At 40.5% G+C, this 19839-nt stretch overlaps 1 protein-coding gene across 5 annotated transcripts in view; it reads right to left on the bottom strand.

Moving 5' to 3' along the window:
• Positions 1 to 15000, bottom strand: part of lmo7b (LIM domain 7b) — a 32021-nt gene extending 17021 nt beyond the window's left edge. For 4 of the 5 annotated variants that reach the window (XM_085806133.1, XM_085806131.1, XM_085806135.1 and 1 more), the window contains exons 1-8: positions 14539 to 14652; positions 11723 to 11793; positions 11270 to 11339; positions 9690 to 9796; positions 8367 to 8397; positions 5479 to 5592; positions 5214 to 5376; positions 4299 to 4458 (exon numbers count right to left, since the gene is read on the bottom strand). In XM_085806133.1, coding sequence (XP_085662259.1) covers positions 4299 to 4458; positions 5214 to 5376; positions 5479 to 5592; positions 8367 to 8397; positions 9690 to 9796; positions 11270 to 11339; positions 11723 to 11793; positions 14539 to 14607 — 785 coding nt within the window. In that variant the 5' untranslated portion in view covers positions 14608 to 14652. Of the gene's footprint in view, positions 1 to 4298; positions 4459 to 5213; positions 5377 to 5478; positions 5593 to 8366; positions 8398 to 9689; positions 9797 to 11269; positions 11340 to 11722; positions 11794 to 14538; positions 14653 to 14826 lie in introns of those variants that run through there. The other variant, XM_085806134.1, reaches the window with a different exon arrangement.
• Between the last annotated feature and the right edge of the window lie 4839 nt (positions 15001 to 19839).

The raw sequence follows: 19839 nt of genomic DNA, 5'->3' as shown, positions 1-19839 counted from the left end.
AATGCAAATGGAACAGGTGCTGTTCGCCACTGTGGTACATGATTAGATAATGAGTGCAGCCTATACAGTGTGTGATGTTTGTAGCGTTTGGGACCGTGTGTGCGTTAGTTCTGGGTCCTCGGGACAGGAGTGCATGTTCAGGCTGGGGAAGGGGGAGGTGGGGGGCTCAGTGACGGGTTTGAGGCGCTCCAGATGGGGCAGAGCGGTGTTGCACAGTAGCAGATGTCACGAGCCAAGAAATGAAGTCGAGGTCGAACTCTTTGTCAGACGAGCGGAGAGCTTTAAGGCTGCAGTCAAAGACAAGTGAGAGAACATGTATGAAATGAGCACAACATGGTGATGAAAACAGAGACTGACAAAAAACAGAGGATAAAACATTTAGCAAGATATCGATGTCTTAGTTGTCATCTTTAAAGGGATAGTTCAACATTTTGGCAAATTGGCCCATTGCCATAATCACTATAGTCATAGCAGTAGGTTTGTTACTTTTAATTGTCGGTGCAAGCTATTTTTAGAACGGCAGAGCAGAGCCGTGAGCTGCTCAGAGCTACGCTACGGAGGCTCATGGGATTTCCCTCATCAAACTCATCAAATACACAATCCAACAACTCCAAAACGCTCTGGTGGACAAGTTGTGACCTGCACATTCACCACGCTATGAGATAATAACAGAACGTTACGGGTTTTAGAGTTGTTGGATTGTGTATTTGATGAGTTTGATGAGGGAAACCAAGAAATCCCATGAGCCTCTGTAACGGATGTGCACTCACTCCACCCATAAAGGACGTGCTAACCAACTTGCCAAGTGGTTGTCAACCTCTTGGCGAAGAGGTTAGCATCGTCGCCTCCGGTGCGGGAGGTCATAGGATCGAACCCCACCTAGGGCAGGTCGTGAGAAACACAACGCAGAGGGCCAGATATGACGTCGGCTACACCTCCGTAGCGTAGCTCTGAGCAGCTCACGGCTCTGCTCCGCCGTTCTAAAAATAGCTTGCACCGACAAATAAAGGTAACGAACCTACTGCTATGACTATAGGGATTATGGCAATGGGCCAATTTGCCAAAATGTTGAACTATCCCTTTAAGTGTCAGTAGCACTAGCTAATCCCCTACATGCAGCAAACTAGAATTAAGTTTGCTTAGTGTTGAGTAGTTAAGCTGGATTTATAAACTAATGTTACAGCCAAAAACAAAAATCAGATCAAATCACATCAAACAGCAGGTTATCTTAGCACAACACACAAACTGTTTAAAGTTTCATGTTACATTTTAATCAAGTGAGTAACTCTGCAAACTGCAAACCAGCTGATGGTGTGAATCAACAACTTAAGACGTTAAACAAAACAAAGCAGCAGTTTCAGCTTTGCCTTGGATTAATTTAGTAAGTAAATGCATTTGCGCTTTTAGCATTGCCGTGCATCACAGAGCAGCCGACAGACCTTAATCCTTGCATCATACGGTACCAGGGTCTTCTCTGAGAGCCGAGGTAGATGGTGCGCACACGCATCTCCTCTTCAGGCGTCCAGAATTGGGGTAAGAAGCGATCGTAGTTGGAGTTGATGGATGTCTGATGGAGAGTCTGCTGCACTCGCCGGAAATACAAGTCATCAAGGACGGGATCCGCCTCGGTGTAATCGTCCTCCGAGTCTTCCTCGCAGAGAGCCCGCTGGAAAAGCTCTTCATCGAAGGTGTACTCAGGAGAGGTGAGAGCCAGATGAGGCTGAGGGGCATCTTCAGCGCTGCAGCAAAGAGCAGCAAATACCCACAGCCATGTTCATTCACAGCTGATGGTGGTGGTAGTTTTACAAAAAACAGGAACACAGTATCTCGTAGCTGTGTGAGTCATGATTAATGAAAATTCATCCTTTTTGAGGATGAGGTAACAAAGCATTTTTCTTGTTTTTAAGCAGAGTAGAGTGATAAACCTGTGAATATTCTCATTTGTCCAGGTCATAGTTATCTCAAGGAAATTTAAATCGAATGCAACTGGACTTGGTTATTTGTCTAGGAAGACGTTTCACCTCTCATCCAAGAGGCTTCATCAGTTCATGTTTGCATCTGACCAGGCTGAGACTGGAACTGATGAAGCCTCTTTCCTTGAGGTAGTAGAGTGATGTTAACTGTTAAAGCACAGACCTTTATTTTAAAAGATACAGGTTAGCACATTCAGCATCTTTTAAAACAGTTTTTAGCTCAGCTTTTTTTGGTTTAGTGTTGCCAGTGTGTTCATTAAAAAATAAAATAAAATACTTAATATGCAACATAATTGTATCTTGTATTGTAACTTAACATTTTAACCTTGCAATTTTGTTCCATGCATAAATCAGGCTGCATGATGCATGCAGAGGAAATCCTGTAATTCTCCTATTTGCAGGTATGTGGGTTAAATTAGGGCTACTGTACTGGACCTCTGTAATTTTTTCAGATAGAAAATGCTGTGAGTTGGTCGATTTAATTTGTTTAGATATTTGCATTTTATTTATACATTTTTCTAAAAACATTATGCATACTTTTGGTTTCCAAACATTCCCTGGAAACATTCTGAAAGCATAAACACAATCCTACTTCTCCATTTTCCAAAGCTCAGCAGTGCAGCTGCAGTTGCTGAGGGTCGGTGAGCAAAACTGCTCACAATTTTTCAGTGCTGCACAACGCGACGCACAGTCAGACCCACAACATGAGGAGTTGAGTCGTAGGTTGTGTGATTAAATACCAGCGGAGCAGAGCAACGTCCACAGTTCTTCACACAGCAGCTTCATGCTGAATTGACAAGTAGGATTAGACCAGAGCTTACTGCCAACACACTGGCCTGCCACATTAATAATGTATACCGTCATCTACTGCTGAAAAGAGTTGCTTGTCATTTGTTGGGCACTTATCTGACCCGGCACTGATGATGGTCTGTTCTGACAGTTGTAGCTCTGCTGCCATGTGGGCGCAGCGAGCTGCCGGCCAAACTGACCCCTGTGGTGAGCTGCCACGGAAATCTGCTGCTAGCCCAAACACGGCATCCAAATTTATTGTTACTATGGCGACTATAGGTGAAATGGATAAAGTCACTGGCGAGAGGACACAGCAGTTGGACGCATTTGGGTTTCAAAAACCTCAGACAGAATTAATTAGTTTAGGTTTTTCAATATTTAGAGGATAAACCCAGAGATTTTACAAGGTCTGGCAGCCATTTATGAACTACTTACTACTGCTGGAGAAATTCACTCACCATCTCTGTAAGACAATAGAATTTGTATTCTAAAAATATATGTTTTATGCCATTATTGTTGCATCTTGGTGATGCTGTTTGTGGTCTTGTCGACTGTATTCTGTGTTTGCAGTTTCAATCATCATCAAAAGCCAATAAAAACATTTTAATATATAGGTTTTTTTCAATATTAAGTTTGAAAACCTTTTGCAAATGACTTACTCAGACTCCAAAAAGATCTAAGTGAAAAACAATGGCAGAAATGGCAAACCTATATGGCCTCTATGAGTGAGACTGTCTGCATGTACTGGGTATGACATTTTGTCTTTTGGATTTACTGATCACACTCGGAACTTGAATATGGGTAATAGTTCAATGTTTTGTATTTGTCTTTTGTTTAAACTTCCTGTACTAAAATATGAAAATAAAGAGTTAAAAAAAAAAAAAAAGTTTGAAAACCTTTTGAAGATTGTTGTTTAAAAGATGCACATGCTCTCCAAGCTGCCTTCACACTAACTTCCTAATACCAACTTTTTATCTTAGAAAAAGAAACTTTAAAACCTTAAATAATAAGGACAACAAGAACAAGTTCAATAGAGAGAGAGAGAGAGACAGAGAGAGAGAGAGAGAGAAAAGTACACTCAGCCACTCTGGTTCGACAGTCGCTGCCAAATCCAGCAGCGGAGAAATGAAGCGAGACTTTAATAGCTGAAAAAGGAGAAAAGTGCGATGACTTTTTCTACGTATGGCTTAGAGCCTAGAGTGAATGAAAACGTACTCAACTGCAAATTAGTCAATTAGTACAAAATGTCTGAGAGCAGAGCATATGTGAAGTCATTTGTGGGAAGGTGAAGTGTTTTCCAAAATAAGCCCCAAGCAAATCACAGCCTCTGTCAACAACATACAATTATTCTGTATTTGTGTGACTGAAAGCAGAACTAACATCATTTTTTCAAGTATGTCCAAGTTCCATGTTTATGTTGTTATTTTGATGTTTTTGTTGTTGAAGATGTACGTAAAGAGTCAGTTCTGGATGAGTGAATTAGTCTCAGTGTGTGAAGTGTACTCAGTATTGCAGTAGTGGCTGTGTTTGCAGTACCTGGACAGCGGACTGACACAGCCCGTTCCATTCTCCTCCCGGCCTTGTTTCCTCCGTAGGAGCGGCGGCGGTACATAACCTTTGTTTTGATGAAGAGAGGAAGAGGAGCGCGCGGTCTCCATCCTGAAGACCTGCTCGGCTTCTGCGTCACTGCCACAGCCTGCAGATCACACAGACAAAAAACACAAAATGAGCCGCAGAAAAGTTTGAGAGAGGAAGGAAAAGACAAGAAACAAAAGGCTGTAATAAACTAAAAAACAGAAAAGAAAACCGACTGAACACCTTATGGTTGAAATAAAAGCCGAGACATCAGAGAATAACAAAGAACATTTAGTGGGAGACCGAGTCGACAGACAGTCTTTAGGGAGATTCATGCCAAGTATTTTACCCTCTCCCATCACACCCACTCACACACTTTCATCACCACCGTGTGGAACTTGCCACAATCCATCACTGACGTCCTCTGACACCCAACACAGAGTGCACAGAGATGACACAATGATATAAGGGGGATCAGCAGCTTCTAGATAGTTGATCTAATAAAAGTAAAATGGTCCACCGCCGTAGCGTGGTGGCATATTTCTATTTTTTTCTTTTTTCTGTAGTTTGACAGTACTATGGGATGGACTACTCTTTTGGGATGAGCAAAGGCTGAAAAAGCAGGTTTCATAAGATTATAAGAAATACAAACAGGCTTAGTCTGAACAGTAACGGGCTCAAAGAGCAGAAGCTCAAACTGAAAATAAAAGGAAAGCTCAACACACAAAAAAAGGTGGTAAGGTAAAAAAAAAAAAGGTGACACTACTGGCACCAGCGTTTAAAGTCTGTGCACAAATGCATGAGTAGCGCCTGAACAGGGTGTGGTGTGCACCATCTGTTCACTAGAAAAGGGCTCATCTGAATAAGAACGTGTACCTTCACTGTTTTGGCGGAGGGCCCGGGAGTCCAAAGAGTCCACACTGTCCACAGAGTTGTCCCTCTTATAGCTCGGCCCCGCGCGCCGACACTCCTCCCTCTCTGCATACCAGCACTCTCTGTCCCCGCCGTCTTTCACAAACACACCTCCCTCATCCAGAGCCTGGGTTTAAGAAGACAAGGTTAATGAGGACGCAGGATGAGATAAATAAATAAAAAAAAAAAAGGAAGTGCAAACTGTGAAAAGCCTTTGAGAGCAGCTTACTTTGGACAAGGCCAAACCTAACAGCCCCTCAAAGGCCTTGAAGTTGAGCTGAGGACCATTGTAAAAGGCATCCAGGTGAGCTTTCCTGCCCAACCAGTAGATGGTGATCAGAACCTGAGAAAGAGCAAAGACAAGAACTGGGATTACAACAAAGAATCTGGATCCATTCTTTTACAATTTCTGCAGATTATGATTTAGGATCAGCACTAGGGTGAGAAAAGGAGTATGATTAAAAAAAATGAATTTTCAAATAATGTAGTAAAAAGATGTGAGAAGACATAAATTCTAAGAACCAGTGCTAAAATGGCTTCTCTTTCCACCTAAAAACATACTGAAAATGCAACTGGCAAAGACACAATAAGTCTCTTTTCCACCTCATTCAAAAGAAAGCAGTAAAGTGCTGCCTTGTGTGACCATAACTTTGGAGACCCCTCCCCTCAATCTGTGCCTGGTGACATTCTCTTCTCATTGAATGGGAAAAGACAGTATACAGTACTGTGAAAGGCCTGGGAGAAAAAGCTGAGCAGCTCTGTCCTCAGAAGACAAACAATAAGACAACCTGCTGCTAAAAACAAAAACACAGCTCAGACCCACCACCCAATATCAGCATGCCAACTATAAAACATGATATCAAGCAGGTTTATGTTGATCACCTTAGTTTGTGTGCTTGTTTTTAATGCTTATTTGCAGAATATCATGCAGGAGTGCAACTGAGGCTAATGAGGATTTGATTTGTTTTACTGGTGCTGAGCTGATGATGAAAAGTCTGAGGATCACTGAAGTGTTTACATTCATTCCTGAGCGACTGTATCAGACTCAAATATCTCAAATATCAACCTCATTGCGGTGCTAAAGGACAAAGTCAGGGGAGGACGGTATTGTTACAACCGATTCTCTGGGATCCATCCAATGGCCGCTCCAAATGCTGAGTCAATCCATCCACTAACAACTGGACCAGAGTAGCAGACAGACTCACACTGCCACCCCTAGACCCAACACACTAGTACATCCAAAAAAAAAGCACAATTGGTTTGTTTCTCTCCATCTTCCTACACCACAGCATATGATTTACTTTTCTTGCAACATCAGCCACAAGGAAAACAGCATGGTCTTCGTAACACAGCATAAAACACTGTGGTGCAGGATACTACCAACAGGCGACTGGCAGTATAAAACAGGAAGGAGCCCCTATTTCACAGACCCTTGCTCGCTGCCTAACAATTAAATGTTGTTTTTTTTATTGCAACAAACAAAACATTTTGGACACAGTTTATTTCTCATTTGCCCTGAGGCCAGGGATATTTTGACAGACTGTTTTTTGTTTCTCCCTGCCAGAGCAGCAGCCTGTGTGTTGCAAAGGGAAATCCACAACATTACGTGTCAGAATTTCTCCATTTGTACAAAGTCGTCGTACAGCAACCTGCATATTAATAAAAAAGAAAAGAAACCTATATAATGCCCAGAGATTATTTAAATAGCTAAATATTTGATCCCGCAATGAAAGCTAAATGAAAACGATGAGGATTGCAAGCGGTGATAAACATCTCTGTATGGATTCCTCATTATGCCTGATCAGTCTCTGTAGCAGATACCCCACCAGTCAGTCAATCCACAGCAGTTACTGAATACAGAAATGATCCAGGCATTAAAGTCAATTTAGAAAAGAAATATTATTTAACAAAGGGTTCCCTCTCACTTTCTTTACACGAAAATGCTAGATGGACGGGAGGTAGAGCTGAGCGATTAAATGTTGTTTTTGATGATTTTGGCCTCAAATGATGATGGAAACAAGAAAAAGAAAGATAAAATATTTGTTCCACATTCTTTTTCCCACAATAAATTTCATTGCCCCTCTAAACCCACCAGACAGTACTGGTTCTGCTTAGGAAATCAGGAAATTAAGTAGGTTGTTATTTCAAATTAAAAGTTTTCTTTTCTCACATTTATCAACATTTCTCATTAAAAAAAAAAATCTACTTCATGCCTGCAAATCACCACACTGCATGCAACAGGACATTATATGCATCACTTTCCATACAGTAATGGTGTTATTTACCATACATGTCTTTATTATGGTAATTACTTCAGCCCTAATTCACATCAATGTTTTGCAACTTCTACATACAGTATGAGTAACTGTTATCTGTGTATTTGGTTGGAAAGCCGAGTGGAACTGAGTGAAGTTCAATGGCTGCAAATTGACCCTAATTGGTTAATTCAAATAAAAACGCTGCACCCACCTCAAAGAAAGAGCGCTCTGACAAACAGCCTCATTACTGAGCCCGGGTTGTCAGCTATTGTGTGATTCAAATGAGGCTTCCTAGATAACCAAACAACCCCATGAGCTGCAGAACATGTAAAATACCTGCAGTGCACACAAGCGTGTATATATGTACAGTATTCACATGTTACACACTCAAACCACACACACTGACTTTTTGTAAATGTGATGGACACAGTTCAAGGCATGAGACAAAACAGAAGACTGCATTTTGGCACATGCTGTGGGAGGTTAAATGCCAGATTACTGGGACGAGCCCCAAACTCAAATCAGCTAAAAAAAAAAAAAAAAAAAAAGCCTTTGACCACCATCACTCTGGTTCTGGATGAGTCTCGACTCTGGTGGCGTGTTGGCACCAGCATCAAGAGCTGGAACTTATGTGCTACAGCTACTGGTAATTGGGTTGATAAATGAGATTTTAACTACTGACTTTCTCTCTCTGCTGTTAGCTGTCTGTTACTTCAAGAGCAGGGCAGCGTTGCCTTAGGGGGTTAAAAACTCATTGGCAAAGAGAAGGAATGGAAAAATATAAGAAAAAAGCAGAGAAAAAAAGTAGAAAGAAGTTGAGGAGGAGAATAAAAGGAGAAGAGATCCTGGTCAAACTTACATTTTTGAGCCTTCTGTTGCCTTCGTCTCGCCTAAAATACAAGAGGAATCAGAAATTAGACTTCAATTTACAATGTGACTGCACATACAGTTACATCACAAGTCTCCACTGACATGTACAGTAAAACGATAGCGAGCTGTTGGAAGGGAAAGAGAATAGACTGACATTTGAAGACTTCTCATTTGCAATGCCTCACTAATCAGCTGCTTATCAGAATTTATAGAGAACAGGCAATCAACTCAGAGTAGCAGCTTGTCAAGCCAAGCTCTTATCTTTATAAATGCAAAGCAGCTATGAGACTCGCGCAGAAACCTATAAACCTTCTTTCGGAGCAGGCTCTGCAGTAAAAAAAAAAAAAAAAATCTCACTGTTAAATGTCTTCAATGCAGTCAATACAGAAAATGTACTTCAGACATCGTGGGTATAAATGTCAATGCAAGTGATGCAACTGCAATTGATCAGCTGATGATGCATAATGGTGGGAGTTTTAAAATCGAACCCACCGATCTAAAGGCGTTAAGCTTTTTAAATACATACATCCAACCAGCACTTTATGGGATTCTTCCTTTCCTCTCTATAGATTTGTCAGCTGCACATTGATGCTGCCACATACCAAACGTGCTCCACTGGACTCAGATCTGGTGACTGAGGAGCCCACTGAAGCTCAAAGAACCCACTTCATGTCCATGAAACCAGATTGAGACGACTTTTCCCCTCCGACCTGGTGCTTTATCAAGCTGGAAGTAGCCATTAGTAGATGGTAAATTGAGGCCATAAAAGGGAGGCACCAATACTCCCGACAGGCTGTGGCATTCAAACGATTGATTGGTATTAAGGGGCCAAGAAGACATTCCCTAGACCATTAAACCAACACCACCAGCAGCAGCAGCCTGGACTATTGACACGCGGCAGGATGGGTTCATGGATTCATGTTGTTGAGGCCTGAGCAGAAATCAATATTCATTAGACCTTCAACTGCCCAGTTTTGGCGAGCCGGTGCCCACTGCAGCCTCAGATTTCTCCTCAGAAACACTCAATCTATTTGGCACAGACACTGATGCCGCAGTCATAAATTACCGAGACCACATTTTTCACCCTGTTCTGATGTGTGATGTTGATGCATCAGCACTACAGCTGCATGCCTGACTGTATAACACCATGAACGGCTCACGCTCAGTGAGTTTACCGCACATCACATCACATACCACCTTGCATAAGCAACCGGAAACCTTGATTGAAAGGTGTCCTACTCTGCAGTGGCATGAGCACCTTGTAGCACCTTGTAACACCTGACATGACACTTCTTGTTAAAGACGGCAGTACCTGACTGTCACACGAGTAGATAGGTCCTGAAGGTCTCCTGGATGAAACAGCTGGGACTCATTCAGCCCCAGTTTCCCACAGGCCTTCAGGAATACATTCACGTTGTCCTGGAGATTTGAGTCAGATAAAAAAAAAAAAACAAACAGCAAAATGAGACAGTTGAAAATTGGTGAAGCTTGGGGAAAAACTGGTGTGATGCTGTTTGGGATATACCATTAGGGCTGAAAAAAAGGCAACATCCAACCTTTACATAATTTGATTTGACATAAAGCCCCAACATTAAACAACACAAACGGCATTACCTGGATTCCCTGGAATCACTTATGAGAAATCTTGTTCATCAACCAAAAACGAAAAAAAAAAAAAAGAAAAAGGTGGTGCATCTGGTTACCAGGCAAAACTGATGGCTACACATGATGGTAAAAGCAGGAGCAAAGAAGAATAAAAAAAAGTAAAATAAAAGAAAATAGACAAAGTTTAAAGTTCTTAAAAAGAGCTCAGCCATAAGCCCATGAAAAGAGAAATGTTTTTAACCTGAATTTAAAAGTGCTTACAGTTGGGGCTGATTTCAGTTCTGCTGGTAGTTTGAGAAGGTCTGAACCTGCCCTGTTTACAAAGCACCTTGTGTTGACTTGTGTTGTGAATTTCCGCAGCAATACAAATAAAGCTGGACTTGATTTGTCTGACAACATTGAACTCGCTCTCCGAGGCGCTGGCCATTTGCTCTGTCTCACTCAGTTATGAGCTAGCTAGCATGAACCACTGTAGACTCACCACCGTGTTGGATGCTAAATAACACCGAGGTAGCAGTGGTCAAAAATCTTAGCTTCAAACTTCAAACAGGACATTTATTTTGCCCTCATTTAAATAGCTACATAAATCACTATGTTACATGCCACTGCCAGCAGTAATGTAAAAGGACATTTAATTTACAGTCAACAGGTTAAATATGCAAAGTAACCAGTGCGGTCCCTTAGGCTGACAAACTCACTGCTGCGTCTGCATCTCAACCCCCCCACCACCACAAACACCACAACTGTTGGGCTCTGTCTATTCAATGGTCCCTGATGGATAGTTGCAATTGATCTTTCCATGCTGTTGCTTAAGGCAGTTTTGGCAATTATACTTGTATGAAGCCATCGAAACATAGCCAGAAGGAAAAATACAAATCTGCATTTGCATCTATGCCAAGGAGAGGAGGGGGGGGGGGACCTACATATTCAGCAGTTGGTTTGTCGCAGTGAAATGCAGTTTCATGATCAGAAAATTGTGGCAACACCGTCTCTCGGTGCCTTTAACAGGAAACCACATAATGTGTCAAGACTTCCTGGCTAGAAGGTGTTGTTTTCTTTTATGTCTGCATTAGTTTATGCCAAGGTAACAGACTTTTAAAATGCTATTTATACATTTGAATCTATATACCGGTACTGTATTACAACTACTGTACCTACAGGGTAGAAGATTTACACAAGTCCTCAGCATGCTGAACACACAAAAGTACAGGAAGCACCTCCTGTGCCATACAGCAACACACACACACACACACACACACACACGGTAACAACTGTAAAATCACTCACCAGGCCAGCGATGGGGGTGGAGAGTCTGTTAAGTCTCTTGATGATGCCAGGTTTCAACTGGTTGATCAGGCTGTGAATGAAAACAAAACATTGGCAGGTAAAAAAAATAATCTGTTTTATGATACAGATATTGGAGAACTACAGTAATACAATATATAAAGTATATAGTAGAGTCACATTCCCAGGGAGAGCTAACAAGTATGGGGATCAATAAAAATGAAAACTTAACGATGATGAAATAATATTATTAAAAGATATGCAACAACAAAAATGGTTCACTCAGGACTGTTAAGCTGTTAAGATAAGCTATCAAACTAGCTTGTCTATACCATGGATGTATTATATCCCATGGTCTATACTCTAACGAGGGTTTTACTTGATGATTTGGCCAGAACAAATATAAGTCAAAACAAAGTCATAAAATCAAATCAGAGTTTGAGCATCTTTACTCACTCGCAAAGCAGGACTCCGTTCTCCAAGGCAGCACGGAAATCATTGCAACCAAACGACTTTCCAGTCACCTCCTAAAAACATAGCACATTTAGAGATCATCCACTGAACAATGCATTTCTTTATTGTTACAATGCATGTTTGTTTGCCTGACACTGTTCAGTCTAACTTTCCTCCAGGTTTCTTCAAGTTGTTGCTTTACATGAAGCTCCAAAACAAAACTAAACAGACCTGAAACTTGCTGACATGTTATTTTTACTAGTGTGGACAACAGGAGTGAAGCAGGATGTTCAAATACTATGATGATGTCTTTGAGCTGAAGGTCAATCAACCCTGACCAATACTTGCTTTGGGGAAACTTAGTGTTGTACTACAACTGACCTCCATGTGTATGTTAGTATCTACATATATGATCAGCTTGTCAATTATTAGAAATACCAAACAGGAGATACAGAAAGGATGCTGCCACTGCAGTTTTCCCAACACAAACTTATTTTTCAAACATAAAATAACTACTATAAGACCTATAAGAATGAAAATTAGCCTGACACTGCACATAAACCAGAGTATGGTTGAAACAGAGTTCAACAATTAAACCAAACACTTGGCTAAAAATACTCTGAATAGGTCCATTTGTGCACTCCCAGTAAAACACTGAGCTGTTCAGTGACAGGAAAATTAATGAATAAATAAACACACAACTACAACAACACAAACTGGGAAAACAAGGCTCCAGATTGAAATAAGTTATGATAAACCAAAAGGAATGTACACAAGCATTTACACAAACATCCAAAAGATGTTTTCAGTCAAAACAAAGAATACGACATAACCTAAATGGTTTTACATGGGAAGGCAAGAGGGCTTTCGTAATGAGGACATAAAAATGGGGCTATTAAGGTTCAGCTCCATAACTAACAGAGGGCCCCAAAAGACTATTCTTCTCACTAATTAGTCCCCCCAGGAATCCACAATCACAATTCGTTTTTGGTAGAACTGGGCACTGGGCATGGATGTTTCTCAGTGGAATCAGACAAACAATGCAAAAACAGACTCGCACAACAAAACAGTATGTGGTCAAGATACTGTCTGTTCCTCTGCACCAAAATCTAATTGGTGAAATAAACATTTGCCCCCAAGAAACCACAGATTCTATAGCTTCAACAACGTGTTTTCAACTCTGACTCCAAAACTTCTGGTGAGACCTTCACATGAGGGTGGGAGGGTTTTTTGTTGCTTTTCTTTGTTGTTTTTTTACCCTCTGTGAGGCACTTTGTGCTACTTATTGTATGAAAAGTGCCATACAAATGATTTGATTTGATTTGATTTGACTTGATGTGTTTAAAGGGGAAGTTTCTCTAACCTGAAAACACCAAACAAGGCAACATCTGGTAAGAAATTCTAAGCATCATTACAATCACATCTAACTTGTACTTTTTAGACAATTATTTCCAGGTTCCACAGTCTCAGATGTGATGTGCTGTGTCACATAAGATCACAAAATATTATAGCCAGCCACCATTGTAACATTTTATATACAATATGATGGACTGACAGAATAAGGGGATTAACTATTATTGGGAAGTATTGTTAGTTGTAGCCCAAGGTAGAGAGAAAAACTGCATTACATACAGGAATAATCGTGTGTGGTTAAGTTGATGATGGGCACAGATATAAAACCAACACACCTGCTCCCATTTCACCAGAAACTAAAAAGCCTGTTCACATTATATAAAAAGAGGCCAATCCATTCTCATTTCTTCTTGCTTCCACTCGGCACTGAGCAAACATCTACAGTTTGTGTACTCGCTGCGGGTCCCGTGCTATAATGATAAACAGCAACAATTCCTGGACACTTGAATATACAGTATGTGTAGGCTTATTATGCTCCAATCTATAACACTGGGAACTGGTGATAACACATTGCCGTTGTGATTTGGCACAAGGAGGAGTTGAGGGCGACACCATTTAGCATTTCCTTAAGAGCAGCACGCTTTGCTTATGTCCTGTCTAATACACATATGCACACAAACACACAGACACACACTGTTCATCCATCTTTTCATCCACCAGTGTGGGGAAATGGGCACAGGCTCACTGCCAAGAGAACTCTGGAAGGAATTCTCATAATGATCCACTCATGCACAATTGACATTAATGGTCCCATTTAGAGTTGGTCAACATTCAGTGCCCACAGTCTACAAGTTATATTCACTGGTTATGATTTAAGGATTATAACTTTAGCACTGGGGCAGCCTACAGCAACCTAGAAAAAGCACTGCCATGAAACCACATCCTCCACAGATGCATCTGTAAAACCTGCACTGTCACATGACTACGACAAATGTGCAAAGAGTTGGCACTGACAAATCAAAACAATCAATTCTCACCTAGGAAGAGACCACATAATGTTTTGCACTGCGTTGCATATTTTCAATTTCTCTTTTGGACATTATCCAAATACCTGCTTTTCATCCATGTGCATTTCCCTCTGAAGCTCTGAGTCACTTTTATCTGTATATCTGGAGGAGCTCTTACCTGAGCTCTTATCAAGGCATTTTTGAATTTGAATGTGAATATAAGTCTGTAAAGGTGCCTCAGTTTAGGTTTATGAATCATCTAAAATAGAATAACACCACTGTATGCACTAAGTTAAAGTCTCAATGAAACAATGGCTGAATATAAAACATCTTCACAAGGAAGTGAAAGATGAACCGAGAAGTTTCTCTAGACAAGAATTAATAAAGAGCTGCATAAATCATTGCACCTTTCATGAAGCAAGTAAGTGAAAGAAAGAGTGATGGAGGTGGATCATGTACCTCGATCCAGCGTTGAGCCTCGTTGAATGCGTCTGCACAGCTGACACTGGTCTGCTGGCGCCACTCCATCTTTAATCCTGAGCAGCAGCAGCAGCGGAGGAGGAGGTGAGAGTGCAAGGCAACACTTTGTTTAAAACTCAATAAGTATGCAACACAATCAGGCGCCACGAAGCCTCAGCACATGAGTTCAAGGAGTCATGTCAACTTGAGGAAGATCCGTGCGATTTGATTTTTAATACGACTGGCTAATTAAAAAAAAAAAAAAAAACACTAAACCTGTTGCCTCACCTGTTGCTGTGTGGAGCTGCTCACCGGTGAAAGGTCTCCGCTAATTGACTTCCAGGTTATCAGAGCCGCAGCACCACCTCCGCCCTCCGCCGGCAGCAGCCTATTCATCACTGACAGGTTTCCGTTTATTGGGTGAAGTGCCAGGGAGAGAGAGATCTCCGCCCACTTCCAAACTACAACCAAAAAGTTTCAGAGGTGAAGCGAAAGCCCGCGTGGAGGAGGATGTGCAGAGGAGTGCACGTCACGAGCCTCTGGTGGTCTGATGCTGCACGACAAGGAGAAGCGATACTCAAACAGTGTGACTGAAGTGCACTGGGCTGCACTGAGTCAGTTTCTAAGTTTGTTCATTAGTTCATTCATTCACTGGAGAACAAAATTAAATTTTAAATGATGTAATTAGGATAGAACAAAGGCAACCCAGATCAATTTGCTGCAACCTTGAGTTAAACTGAAAATTAAGAAAAAACAAGGGAAAAAATGATGATGGAAATAAAAGAGCAATAAAAAGTCAACTCAGATTAAGTCAAACCAAATACTCCAAAAATAAAACATCTTATAACTGTTTTTATGGCTTTAGTGAAAAAACAAGATTTTTCTTGAGAAATGCCAAACTTTACTTACTTCAACTGTAATTTAAATGAGTGGTATAGTATACAAAAACCATCCAATTAAATACTTACTTTAAGCTTTTTTTTGTTTTGTGTTCTGTAAAATGTGCAACTAATATACAAATTCCCAGAACAGACACAAAGGTCATGACGTGTGACCTCAGTCGTAGCTCTGACCTGTTGAAACTTAAGTCGACTACTTCTTTTGTTTTGTGTGACTTCTGCATAAATTGCACATGTCCTGCAGCCCACTGATGTTTCTCATGGGCTACTTTGAAATATCTGGTTTTGATGCGACAGCTCTGGCATGTGAAATGTGAAATAAAGCCTCCTGTAACCCATTAACTTCACAGGATGACGGGCATTAAAAATGCAAATGTGCAGAATGAAGTGCTTGTGCAGGCTCGAGGTGCAGATACGTAAAACAATCGTCTGCTTCTTCTTCATTTCTTTTATTCCCTGGTAACGATAGCAGCGGCGGCAGCAGCTTGATAACATATGCAAAATATGACAGGGTGTTTCAAGGGCAGGTCTCTTCACTCTCTTGCCTTTTATACTGAAGTGATGAAGGATGACCTGTGACAATTTCATTTTCACACATGAGTTGCATATGTCCGTGAATAGAAAATTGTTTATTTAATTTTTTTTCTTGTTATTTTCTATTACTTTGTACACATGTTGAAAGAAAAGCACAATGAGAACCTGGCGGGTAAACCTCATCTTGTATTTCAGCACGTGCTCGGACCGATCCAATTTCCTGCTTAATGCCTAAGGAGCTGCAGTGTGTGGGGAACAAAGCTGGAGATGGAATCACAGAATTTCAAAGTAAAATGAGGAGCAGAGGTGTAGGACACAGTGGAGAATTTAATGAGATGCCCATTAAGAGCACAAAGAACATTATGTGAATCAATAATCGGCACAGACCTTCCACTTATTAGCTGAACCAAGGAAATTAAAAGATAATATCCTGCACCATCTGGTAGTATTATCACTCCTCCAACAACAACAATGGGAATTATCTTTTTTTGTTGTTTGTTTCTTCCTTGGATCCTAGGTACTCTGATCTATGGCTGAAAGTGGCAAATCAAAACAAGTGTTCAAGTGAATGCTCAGAATATTTATTGAGGTGAAATGTATACAAAACTAAGTGGGAAAAGAAAAACAGGTGGACAGTCAGCTGCAGTATAGGCTGAGATAGAAGGAACATTTTCCCATGTTTTATTTCTGCACGTCTGAGAAAAGGAGAGCAAAAGGTTCTGTTTACCTCTTGTGGTACTTGATAATTGCTAGAATTATCTTCGCGGACATGTTCGCTCCATATGTGAGATCATGACACTCAACTCTGACTTCAGTGACGTGCTCCTCCACCGTCTCTGTGCATGTGATGCTAATTGATCTGGAAGCTAAGAGCGGGGTACTTGAGAAAACAGATTGATGCTGCTCGACATCTTTATTACAGAAAGGAGGGTTTGTTTCACATGCTGAGGAGACACTGATAGATAGATAGATAGATAGATAGATAGATAGATAGATAGATAGATAGATAGATAGATAGATAGATAGATAGATAGATAGATAGATAGATAGATAGATAGATAGATAGATAGATAGATAAATAGATAGATAACATAATACACCCACAGCGGCACTTGCAGTTATTTTTTGGAATAAAAATGACATTTTTTCATTTTCTTTTCTTCCTATCTTTTCTTTTTCAGTATTACGTTTACTTTGCCTCAATTGCATGCCACGCCTGTCATTTCTGTTCTTGCAACTATCAAAGTTTGCATCATCTTATCTTTGAGAGGGAACAAATCCAACAATGAGCTTGAACGGCAATAAAAAAAAGGGGGAATGTCAGAGAAAATGTAACAGTGCAGAAATGAAATGCATTTCCTTTTATTTGTGGTGAGTTTTCCTATGAATACATCACCTTATCAGAGCTGAGGAAAATTATCTATTGCATTTATAAATGACTACCAGTAGGTGTTGCTGTAACTCTCTGCATTGTGCATGCATCATTTAAGGGGGTGGGGGCGACTTGGTGCCGGTGGCGGGGATGGTAGACGGAGAAATGGACAGTGACAATATTTTTGATCTGCCTTCACACTGAACAGGCGTTTCCCATATTTTCCCCTTCATGCTGCTCCTCTGGGTCCAGTCCAGTGTGAGCAGTGTGATGGGAAGCCGCTCTGAATACTCACTTTTCAATTACATCCACTATCATTACTGTTATCAGCTGCAACAACATCAACAGCTAATCTGCTTTCTATTATTTTCCAGATAGAGTTTGAATTGAAAAACAAATAAATCAGACCAAAAAAGTTTTTTTCTTCTCCCAAATATGAAAGATACATTTAAATTATTTTCACACAGAAATGTCTTTTTGCTTATCTTAACTGTGCTCTCAGCCAAAACATTTTTATGACCACTCAGGCCTAAATGTGACAGCGTTGTTAATGAATTTCCTGCAGGAGCAAGATATACATGGATGAAGGAGACTCTAAAGCTGTATTTTCTGAAATGAATGAAATTTTCAAATACATTAAAGGTAGCCTAACGATGCTACAATCATATATAAGAATTCAATAACCCACCACCATTTGTAAAGCTGTACATATGCGCTCCTGAATGGTGGAAAATAGACCAGAACATAATACTGATACAGCCTGAGTTATTTTTCAAGGGCATCCTCAGCATGTGAGCAGTGTTTGTATTATATCTGCAGTATATACCACAGTCGTACTTCATGAGTTGTACCATATATTGCTCCATTATTATCCCCCCCTTCACTGTGTATGCTGTTGGCATCAACCTGATATGTCTGTCTGCATAAGTACTCTCTGTACTGTATTATACAGTATGAGCTATTTTACACAATGAGTGAGAGCTACTGTAGTAATGTTATACTTGGTGCAGAGACTGCATTAGTGAATCATTAGGGTCACGCTACTCAAATCTGAGATCATTAGCTGCAGGCTCTGCCTACAGTGCTCCTCAGTGAACTGCATAAGACAGACAGAGGCACTAGTCTCCCCTTACAGTATAGAAGAAGCTATGACTGTTATACTTTATTCAAATTAACTTGCACGCTACTGACTTATCTGTTATTTACTTTTATGTGAACAGCTGAAGCCATCTGATCCAAACAGGTTTCATTTTAATATCCAGTCATCAAATAGGATGTGATTTTAATTCATAAAAAACTATGAATACATAGGCTATAAATGTGTCAGACATATTGTCCATGCACTGTAGCAACAGATGGAGCATATTGACTGAAGGCTGCAGTGTCCATCTCTCTGGGTCTGTGAGGGTTGGTTTGCATTTCAGTGAACTAAACCATGAATGAAATTTAAAAAAAAAAAAAAAAAAAAGGAAAGGAAACAAATTATATTTTAAATGTTAGAAAGAAAGTTAACGTTGTTTAATTTGAAAGAGGTTTGAAATTCATTTTCAGTGGGTTTTTAAGTGCTCCATTAAGCCACAGCCACAGTACAATTTACACTTATACTTAAGCCTGTTCACCTCCACTACTCTCTCCTCCTCCTCCTCCCCTGTGCTTGGTGTGTGTTGTCCCTGCCAAGGTCTGAAACATTATCACAACAGGATGTGGGCTGGGATAACACTGAGAGTACTTCCCCTGCAATGTCAGTCACCTGGGAGATAGTTCAATTATCACTGCATTTTAATGCAACTTCTGAACCTGAGCTGTGCCACAACTCAAAAGGAACAAAAGTGAGGGGGCAGCAGGATCATTAGACATGTGGGAAAGGCTGAATTGTCTTTCTGATGGTGGTTTTTGCTGCAGTCTCAAATCTTTCTATGTATGGAACAATACTTTCAATAAATGCAGTTGTGTCCAGTGAGCGCATAAACCTTGATCTAGACTAGAGAATGCTGCACTGGTATGGACCAATTAGAAATACTGCTCGCTTTTCATAGCACCAAACCTCCTATAGCATAGATTGTACATTGGTATACAGCACAACTCCTCAGGCAGAGTTTCCACGTAAACAACTGAGAAAGTAGAAATGCAAGCTGCCCACATCCACATCAACTAAAGCTATGGATTCCATGTTGTCAAACAGCCATGTGGGAGTGTGTGCACTATTACCTTCAAAATTGTTTGTTTATAGTTTTATAGCTAATTAAACTTTCTATTGCTTTTATAATGTCTATCTACAATGAGGAAATGTTCTCCAAAAACAGTGAAATCCCCTCATTTAAATCAGGTAGCAGCCTATGGCCGATGTACTGTACACTCCCCCATTTGTTTTGGAAGGTTTTACCTTGAGAGACCTCATAAAGAAAATAAATTGGAGTTTTGAGCTTTTAAGAATAACACCATGGGGAGAGAACCAGCCTCCTTTGTGTTATTTTAAAAATAATAACCAGAACCAGT

The sequence above is a fragment of the Trachurus japonicus genome, chromosome 3 (assembly GCF_045865225.1).
Source record: "Trachurus japonicus isolate A0001 chromosome 3, Traja_1.0".
Lineage (NCBI taxonomy): Eukaryota > Metazoa > Chordata > Actinopteri > Carangiformes > Carangidae > Trachurus > Trachurus japonicus.
The sequence above is the reverse complement of the archived record's forward strand: the minus strand, read 5'-3'. Positions and strand labels throughout refer to the sequence as shown.